The sequence below is a fragment of the Girardinichthys multiradiatus genome, chromosome Y (assembly GCF_021462225.1).
Source record: "Girardinichthys multiradiatus isolate DD_20200921_A chromosome Y, DD_fGirMul_XY1, whole genome shotgun sequence".
Lineage (NCBI taxonomy): Eukaryota > Metazoa > Chordata > Actinopteri > Cyprinodontiformes > Goodeidae > Girardinichthys > Girardinichthys multiradiatus.
In genome coordinates, this window is record NC_061818.1 from 22,556,399 (window position 1) to 22,566,478 (window position 10,080).

At 41.2% G+C, this 10,080-nt stretch overlaps 1 protein-coding gene across 1 annotated transcript in view; it reads left to right on the forward strand.

Moving 5' to 3' along the window:
- Positions 1–3,339: 3,339 nt before the first annotated feature.
- LOC124864144 overlaps positions 3,340–10,080 on the forward strand; it is a 14,017-nt gene continuing 7,276 nt past the window's right edge. Inside the window, exon 1 of the mRNA XM_047358814.1 lies at positions 3,340–3,387. Coding sequence (XP_047214770.1) covers positions 3,340–3,387 — 48 coding nt within the window. The remainder of the gene's footprint in view (positions 3,388–10,080) is intronic.

Below are 10,080 nucleotides of genomic sequence, written 5' to 3' on the forward strand. Positions count from 1 at the left end.
GAAGAAATCCTCAAAATTCACTGTTTTTGAGGCTCTGCTGTATCGCCATACTTTCACCTAGAAACACAGTTTGACTTTCAGTTTGTAGGAAAATCCGACGGCTCTTCAGAAGTGAAAACGGTTTGTTGATAACTGCTACGGTTTCTCTAAAATTAGACTCCAAGCGACACAAAGTTTGAGAGAAAATCACACTCTTACAGTGGAGATGGCAGTTACTAGAGTGTAGAAAGAGGGGATTTTTTTCAGGAAAAATGAGTTTCAACTGGCACTCACGGCCACAAATTTCGCTCTACAGCCACAATTTTCGGTCAGATTGTAGGGCCGGGCCTCTGCTTTCACACAATAATTTCAAAATTGTTCTAAGTCTCATAGATTTCTGTCAAACACCCCTCGATCGCCAAGACGTCAGTAGATTTCTGTAGGCCTTCTCCCATGTATTTTCAATGAGAGCTTGACCTGTAATCCATGAGTGACACCATTTCTTTCAAAATCATATTTTATACTGTGAATGACATAGAGCTATGAAAATATCCATGATTGGGGACGAGGGACAGCTGTCGCCCACAGTTTAAAAAATTTTCAAATACCATGTACGGATTCCGAGATATTAGACTTTGTTCGGGAGCATGTTCAGGCATTTTTGCCTTTTTCTCCATTTTCCCTTACTTTTCACCCAGTGTTGTGTCTTTATTATTATATTTTCAACAAAAATGTGTTAATATTCTCGATCCCCTGTCCGTTCTGATAAAAACGGTCCAAGAATGACATCGATCGCCCCTACGGTTTCAGAGTTATGGCCAGTTGTTCGGGAGCATGCGCCTCCATGTTATAAAGCCTAGACCAGGGGAGACAGAGAGAGAGGTGCTGCGTGAGTGAGAAACAGCAGGTGTCAAGTTACACTGACGCTCTTTGCTGATTGGCTGATTCATTCCTCACTGTTCTATTTATAGCTCTGTGTATCTCCTACTGTATATGTCTGGATGTGATTCTGTCTTTCTTTCTGCCTCTCTGTGTCTCACACTGGGACACACACCCACACACACACACACACACACACCCACACACAGACACACACCCACACACACACATGCATGGATTACTATCTTTCTGAGGACTTTGCATTGACTTTCATTGATATTCATTCATTTCTATGGCTTAAACCTGACCTGACACCTAACCCTTTGACCAGCTTCATAGGGGGCAAGTACATGGCGGCCATGTTGTGTGGGGAACTTAAACAGCATGTACTGCTGTTCCAACACCCAGACAACAGTGATTGACCCTAAAGGTCAATTTCTTTCATCAACCCTCCATGCTTACTAATGATTATTTAAAGCTTATAATAACATACACAATGGTTTTAGAATAGCAAGCATGTTCTATATAACTAATAGAAATAACCCAGACCTGAAAGGACAACCATGCTTGATTTTCAAAATAAGACAAAATCTGCTCTATAAAATAAAAGCCTTTAAACAATAGATGATTGCAGGAGTGGGCTTCACACTACTGTTGGAGCTCCCCCAGTATTGGAAATAGGACCATGTTGGCCTTTTAAAATAAAGCCTACTGAAACTTTCAAAATAAAAGCCTCAACCCCCCATAGTTACTATGGATTTTGTGAGCTCACAAGAGCATAGAAAAGGATTTTTAAATAGCAAGCGGGTTCTATTTAACCAATGCAACTAACCCAGACCTGAAAGGACACCCATACTAGGTTTTCAGAATAAGACAAAACATGCTCTACAAAATAAAAGCCTTTACACTTTAAACAATAGATCATTGCAGAACTGGCCATTACACTACTGTTGGAGTTCACCCAGTGTTGGAAATGGGACTATGCTGCTCCTTTGAAATATGGGTTACTGAAACTTTCAAAATAAAAGCCTCAACCCCCATAGTTACTATGGATTTTGAGAGCTGAAAAGAGCATAGAAAATGATTTTGAAATAGCAAACAGGTTCTGTATAACTAATGGAACTAACCCAGACCTGAAGGGACAACCATGCTGGACTTTCAAAATAAGACAAAACATGCTCTACAAAATAAAAGCCTTTGCATTTTAAACAATAGATCTTTTCAGGACTGGGCTTCACACTATGTTGGAGCTCACCCAGTGTTGGCCTTTTAAAATAAGGCTTACTGAAAATTTCAAAATAAAAGCCTTAGTCTTCCAGAGTTACTAGTCATATTTTAAGTTGATAATAGCATAGAATATAGCATAGACAATAAAAAAATAGCAAGCTCTGGTCGGAGCAAAACGCACCAAGAGGCAGGCCCCGTCTAAATTTCTTCCGAAATTTTCTAGTGTTCTATTTACTATGCCCTTATGAACACCTATCAACATTAATGCGGCCCGAACGGAAGAGTGTACCCCCACAATATATATATCAAAACGTGCGGCTTGGACGGGAGAGGTGTGCTATTACTTTTGGTTTCAGTGTGACTTACCATGTTGAAGTAGTTCCCCATGAACCAAAGCCTAAAAATGCCATAGGAATGAATAGGAAAATGAAACACAGTTTCACCAGTAATCCATGAGTGACACCATTTCTTTCCATCCTCCTATTTTATACTGTGAATGACATAGAGCTATGAAACTTTCCATGATTGGAGACGGGGGACAGCTGTTGACCACATTTCAAAAAGTTTTCAAATACCATGTACGGTTTCCGAGATATTAGACTTTGATCGGGAGCATGCGCCTCCATGTTATGAAGCCAGGACAGGGGGAGACAGAGTGAGGTGCTGCGTGAGTGAGAAACAGCAGGTGTCAAAAAAGGATGGATATTGATCCGGCACAAACATTTACAGTTCTTTTAAGCTCTTCAAGGCTCTACCATGAATCCTGATGCCAGATAAGCTTAACTCGGCCACAGTTTGGCTCTGGTCGGAGCAAAACGCACCAAGAGGCAGGCCCCGTCTAAATTTCTTCCGAAATTTTCTAGTGTTCTATTTACTATGCCCTTATGAACACCTATCAACATTAATGCGGCCCGAACGGAAGAGTGTACCCCCACAATATATATATCAAAACGTGCGGCTTGGACGGGAGAGGTGTGCTATTACTTTTGGTTTCAGTGTGACTTACCATGTTGAAGTAGTTCCCCATGAACCAAAGCCTAAAACTGCCATAGGAATGAATAGGAAAATCAAACACAGTTTCACCAGTAATCCATGAGTGACACCATTTCTTTCCATCCTCCTATTTTATACTGTGAATGACATAGAGCTATGAAACTTTCCATGATTGGAGACGGGGGACAGCTGTTGACCACATTTCAAAAAGTTTTCAAATACCATGTACGGTTTCCGAGATATTAGACTTTGATCGGGAGCATGCGCCTCCATGTTATGAAGCCAGGCCAGGGGGAGACACAGAATGAGGTGCTGCGTGAGTGAGAAACAGCAGGTGTCAAAAAAGGATGGATATTGATCCGGCACAAACATTTACAGTTCTTTTAAGCTCTTCAAGGCTCTACCATGAATCCTGATGCCAGATAAGCTTAACTCGGCCACAGCTTGGCTCTGGTGCCAGAAGCACGCACCAAGAGGCAGGCCCCGTCTAAATTTCTTCCGAAATTTTCTAGTTGGGGCCTGCCATAGCATTGCATAGGAGAGCAGTGCATTGCGAAGCAATGCACTGCCTCCCATGCAATGCATGGCAGGCACCTATTACTATTCACCTCTAAACTGGTCTCTTTATTTATTCTTTATTTTTCTTCCGTCAAAATTAATGCGGCCCGAACCGCTGCGTGCACCCCCACAATTTATACATCAAAACGACCGGCTCGGTCCCGTGAGGTGTGCTATTACTTTTATTGGCGTTTCGAGTTACTATGGCGACGTAATTAACGAAAAACCGAGCCCAAAAATCCCATAGGAATGAATGGAGTCAGGGGCGGAAGAAATCCTCAAAATTCACTGTTTTTGAGGCTCTGCTGTATCGCCATACTTTCACCTAGAAACACAGTTTGACTTTCAGTTTGTAGGAAAATCCGCCGGCTCTTCAGAAGTGAAAACGGTTTGTTGATAACTGCTACGGTTTCTCTAAAATTAGACTCCAAGCGACACAAAGTTTGAGAGAAAATCACACTCTTAACAGTGGAGATGGCAGTTACTAGAGTGTAGAAAGAGGGGATTTTTTTCAGGAAAAATGAGTTTCAACTGGCACTCACGGCCACAAATTTCGCTCTACAGCCACAATTTTCGGTCAGATTGTAGGGCCGGGCCTCTGCTTTCACACAATACTTTCAAAATTGTTCTAAGTCTCATAGATTTCTGTCAAACACCCCTCGATCGCCAAGACTGACAGGAATTCTGTAGGCCTTCTCCCATGTATTTTCAATGAGAGCTTGACCTGTAATCCATGAGTGACACCATTTCTTTCCATAATCATATTTTATACTGTCAATGACATAGAGCTATGAAAATATCCATGATTGGAGACGAGGGATAGCTGTTGCCCACAGTTTAAAAAATTTTCAAATACCATGTACGGATTCCGAGATATTAGACTTTGTTCGGGAGCATGTTCAGGCATTTTTGCCTTTTTCTCCATTTTCCCTTACTTTTCACCCAGTGTTGTGTCTTTATTATTATATTTTCAACAAAAATGTGTTAATATTCTCGATCCCCTGTCCGTTCTGATAAAAACGGTCCAAGAATGACATCGATCGCCCCTACGGTTTCAGAGTTATGGCCAGTTGTTCGGGAGCATGCGCCTCCATGTTATAAAGCCTAGACCAGGGGAGACAGAGAGAGAGGTGCTGCGTGAGTGAGAAACAGCAGGTGTCAAGTTACACTGACGCTCTTTGCTGATTGGCTGATTCATTCCTCACTGTTCTATTTATAGCTCTGTGTATCTCCTACTGTATATGTCTGGATGGGATTCTGTCTTTCTTTCTGCCTCTCTGTGTCTCACACTGGGACACACACCCACACACACACCCACACACACACCCACCCACACACAGACACACACCCACACACACACATGCATGGATTACTATCTTTCTGAGGACTTTGCATTGACTTTCATTGATATTCATTCATTTCTATGGCTTAAACCTGACCTGACACCTAACCCTTTGACCAGCTTCATAGGGGGCAACTACATGGCGGCCATGTTGTGTGGGGAACTTAAACAGCATGTACTGCTGTTCCAACACCCAGACAACAGTGATTGACCCTAAAGGTCAATTTCTTTCATACACCCTCCATGCTTACTAATGATTATTTAAAGCTTATAATAACATACACAATGGTTTTAGAATAGCAAGCATGTTCTATATAACTAATAGAAATAACCCAGACCTGAAAGGACAACCATGCTTGATTTTCAAAATAAGACAAAATCTGCTCTATAAAATAAAAGCCTTTAAACAATAGATGATTGCAGGAGTGGGCTTCACACTACTGTTGGAGCTCCCCCAGTATTGGAAATAGGACCATGTTGGCCTTTTAAAATAAAGCCTACTGAAACTTTCAAAATAAAAGCCTCAACCCCCCATAGTTACTATGGATTTTGTGAGCTGACAAGAGCATAGAAAATGATTTTTAAATAGCAAGCGGGTTCTATTTAACCAATCCAACTAACCCAGACCTGAAAGGACACCCATACTAGGTTTTCAGAATAAGACAAAACATGCTCTACAAAATAAAAGCCTTTACACTTTAAACAATAGATCATTGCAGAACTGGGCATTACACTACTGTTGGAGTTCACCCAGTGTTGGAAATGGGACTATGCTGCTCCTTTGAAATATGGGTTACTGAAACTTTCAAAATAAAAGCCTCAACCCCCCATAGTTACTATGGATTTTGTGAGTTGACAAGTGCATAGAAAATGATTTTGAAATAGCAAGCAGGTTCTATTAACTAATCGAACTAACCCAGACCTGAAGGTACAACCATGCTGGACTTTCAAAATAAGACAAAACATGCTCTACAAAATAAAAGCCTTTGCATTTTAAACAATAGATCTTTCAGGACTGGGCTTCACACTATGTTGGAGCTCACCCAGTGTTGCCCATTTAAAATAAGGCTTATTGAACATTTCAAAATAAAAGCCTGAGTCCTCCAGAGTTACTAGTAATATTTTAAGATGATAATAGCATAGAATATGATATAGACAATAAAAAAATAGCAAGCTCTGGTCGGAGCAAAACGCACCAAGAGGCAGGCCCCGTCTAAATTTCTTCCGAAATTTTCTAGTTTATTATTTTTCTTCCGTCAAAATTAATGCGGCCCGAACCGCTGCGTGCACCCCCACAATATATACATCAAAACGACCGGCTCGGTCCCGTGAGGTGTGCTATTACTTTTATTGGCGTTTCGAGTTACTATGGCGACGTAATTAACGAAAACCGAGCCCAAAAATCCCATAGGAATGAATGGAGTCAGGGCGGAAGAAATCCTCAAAATTCACTGTTTTTGAGGCTCTGCTGTATCGCCATACTTTCACCTAGAAACACAGTTTGACTTTCAGTTTGTAGGAAAATCCGACGGCTCTTCAGAAGTGAAAACGGTTTGTTGATAACTGCTACGGTTTCTCTAAAATTAGACTCCAAGCGACACAAAGTTTGAGAGAAAATCACACTCTTACAGTGGAGATGGCAGTTACTAGAGTGTAGAAAGAGGGGATTTTTTTACAGGAAAAATGAGTTTCAACTGGCCCTCACGGCCACAAATTTCGCTCTACAGCCACAATTTTCGGTCAGATTGTAGGGCCGGGCCTCTGCTTTCACACAATAATTTCAAAATTGTTCTAAGTCTCATAGATTTCTGTCAAACACCCCTCGATCGCCAAGAGTCAGTAGATTTCTGTAGGCCTTCTCCCATGTATTTTCAATGAGAGCTTGACCTGTAATCCATGAGTGACACCATTTCTTTCCATAATCATATTTTATACTGTGAATGACATAGAGCTATGAAAATATCCATGATTGGGGACGAGGGATAGCTGTCGCCCACAGTTTAAAAAATTTTCAAATACCATGTACGGATTCCGAGATATTAGACTTTGTTCGGGAGCATGTTCAGGCATTTTTGCCTTTTTCTCCATTTTCCCTCTCTTTTCACCCAGTGTTGTGCCTTAATTATTATATTTTCAACACAAATGTGTTAATATTCTCGATCTCCTGTCCGTTCTGATAAAAACGGTCCAAGAATGACATCGATCGCCCCTACGGTTTCAGAGTTATGGCCAGTTGTTCGGGAGCATGCGCCTCCATGTTATAAAGCCTAGACCAGGGGAGACAGAGAGAGAGGTGCTGCGTGAGTGAGAAACAGCAGGTGTCAAGTTACACTGACGCTCTTTGCTGATTGGCTGATTCATTCCTCACTGTTCTATTTATAGCTCTGTGTATCTCCTACTGTATATGTCTGGATGGGATTCTGTCTTTCTTTCTGCCTCTCTGTGTCTCACACTGGGACACACACTCACACACAGACACACACCCACACACACTCACACACACCCACACACACACAGACACACACACATGCATGGATTACTATCTTTCTGAGGACTTTGCATTGACTTTCATTGATATTCATTCATTTCTATGGCTTAACCTGACCTGACACCTAACCCTTTGACCAGCTTCATAGGAGGCAACTACATGGCGGCCATGTTGTGTGGGGAACTTAAACAGCATGTTCTGCTGTTCCAACACCCACACAACAGTGATTGACCCTAAAGGTCAATTTCTTTCATCAACCCTCCATGCTTACTAATGATTATTTAAAGCTTATAATAACATACACAATGGTTTTAGAATAGCAAGCATGTTCTATATAACTAATAGAAATAACCCGGACCTGAAAGGACAACCATGCTTGATTTTCAAAATAAGACAAAATCTGCTCTATAAAATAAAACCCTTTAAACAATAGATGATTGCAGGAGTGGGCTTCACACTACTGTTGGAGCTCCCCCAGTATTGGAAATAGGACCATGTTGGCCTTTTAAAATAAAGCCTACTGAAACTTTCAAAATAAAAGCCTCAACCCCCCATACTTACTATGGATTTTGTGAGCTCACAAGAGCATAGAAAAGGATTTTTAAATAGCAAGCGGGTTCTATTTAACCAATGCAACTAACCCAGACCTGAAAGGACACCCATACTAGGTTTTCAGAATAATACAAAACATGCTCTACAAAATAAAAGCCTTTACACTTTAAACAATAGATCATTGCAGAACTGGGCATTACACTACTGTTGGAGTTCACCCAGTGTTGGAAATGGGACTATGCTGCTCCTTTGAAATATGGGTTACTGAAACTTTCAAAATAAAAGCCTCAACCCCCCATAGTTACTATGAATTTTGTGAGCTGACAAGTGCATAGAAAATTATTTTTAAATAGCAAGCGGGTTCTATTTAACTAATGGAACTAACCCATACCTGAAAGTACAACCATGCTGGACTTTCAAAATAAGACAAAACATGCTCTACAAAATAAAAGCCTTTGCATTTTAAACAATAGATCATTTCAGGAATGGGCTTCACACTAATGTTGGAGCTCACCCAGTGTTGCCCATTTAAAATAAGGCTTACTGAAAATTTCAAAATAAAAGCCTCAGTCTTCCAGAGTTACTAGTAATTTTTGAAGGTGATTATTGCATACATAATGATTTTTAAATAACGGCCAGAGAAACTTTGTGGTCCCAGAAGCACGCACCAAGAGGCAGGCCCCGTCTAAATTTCTTCCGAAATTTTCTAGTTGGGGCCTGCCATAGCATTGCATAGGAGAGCAGTGCATTGCATTGCGAAGCAATGCAATGCACTGCCTCCATGCAATGCATGGCAGGCACCTATTACTATTCACCTCTAAACTGGACTCTTTATTTATTATTTTTCTTCCGTCAAAATTAATGCGGCCCGAACCGCTGCGTGCACCCCCACAATATATACATCAAAACGACCGGCTCGGTCCCGTGAGGTGTGCTATTACTTTTATTGGCGTTTCGAGTTACTATGGCGACGTAATTAACGAAAAACCGAGCCCAAAAATCCCATAGGAATGAATGGAGTCAGGTGCGGAAGAAATCCTCAAAATTCACTGTTTTTGAGGCTCTGCTGTATCGCCATACTTTCACCTAGAAACACAGTTTGACTTTCAGTTTGTAGGAAAATCCGCCGGCTCTTCAGAAGTGAAAACGGTTTGTTGATAACTGCTACGGTTTCTCTAAAATTAGACTCCAAGCGACACAAAGTTTGCCAGAAAATCACACTCTTAACAGTGGAGATGGCAGTTACTAGAGTGTAAAAAGAGGGGATTTTTTTCAGGAAAAATGAGTTTCAACTGGCCCTCACGGCCACAAATTTCGCTCTACAGCCACAATTTTCGGTCAGATTGTAGGGCCGGGCCTCTGCTTTCACACAATAATTTCAAAATTGTTCTAAGTCTCATAGATTTCTGTCAAACACCCCTCGATCGCCAAGAGTCAGTAGATTTCTGTAGGCCTTCTCCCATGTATTTTCAATGAGAGCTTGACCTGTAATCCACTGAGTGACACCATTTCTTTCCATAATCATATTTTATACTGTGAATGACATAGAGCTATGAAAATATCCATGATTGGGGACGAGGGATAGCTGTCGCCCACAGTTTAAAAAATTTTCAAATACCATGTACGGATTCCGAGATATTAGACTTTGTTCGGGAGCATGTTCAGGCATTTTTGCCTTTTTCTCCATTTTCCCTTACTTTTCACCCAGTGTTGTGTCTTTATTATTATATTTTCACTAATAAAGGATGAATATTAATGTTCCCCTGTCCGTTCTGATAAAAACGGTCCAAGAATGACATCGATCGCCCCTACGGTTTCAGAGTTATGGCCAGTTGTTCGGGAGCATGCGCCTCCATGTTATAAAGCCTAGACCAGGGGAGACAGAGAGAGAGGTGCTGCGTGAGTGAGAAACAGCAGGTGTCAAGTTACACTGACGCTCTTTGCTGATTGGCTGATTCATTCCTCACTGTTCTATTTATAGCTCTGTGTATCTCCTACTGTATATGTCTGGATGGGATTCTGTCTTTCTTTCTGCCTCTCTGTGTCTCACACACAGACACCC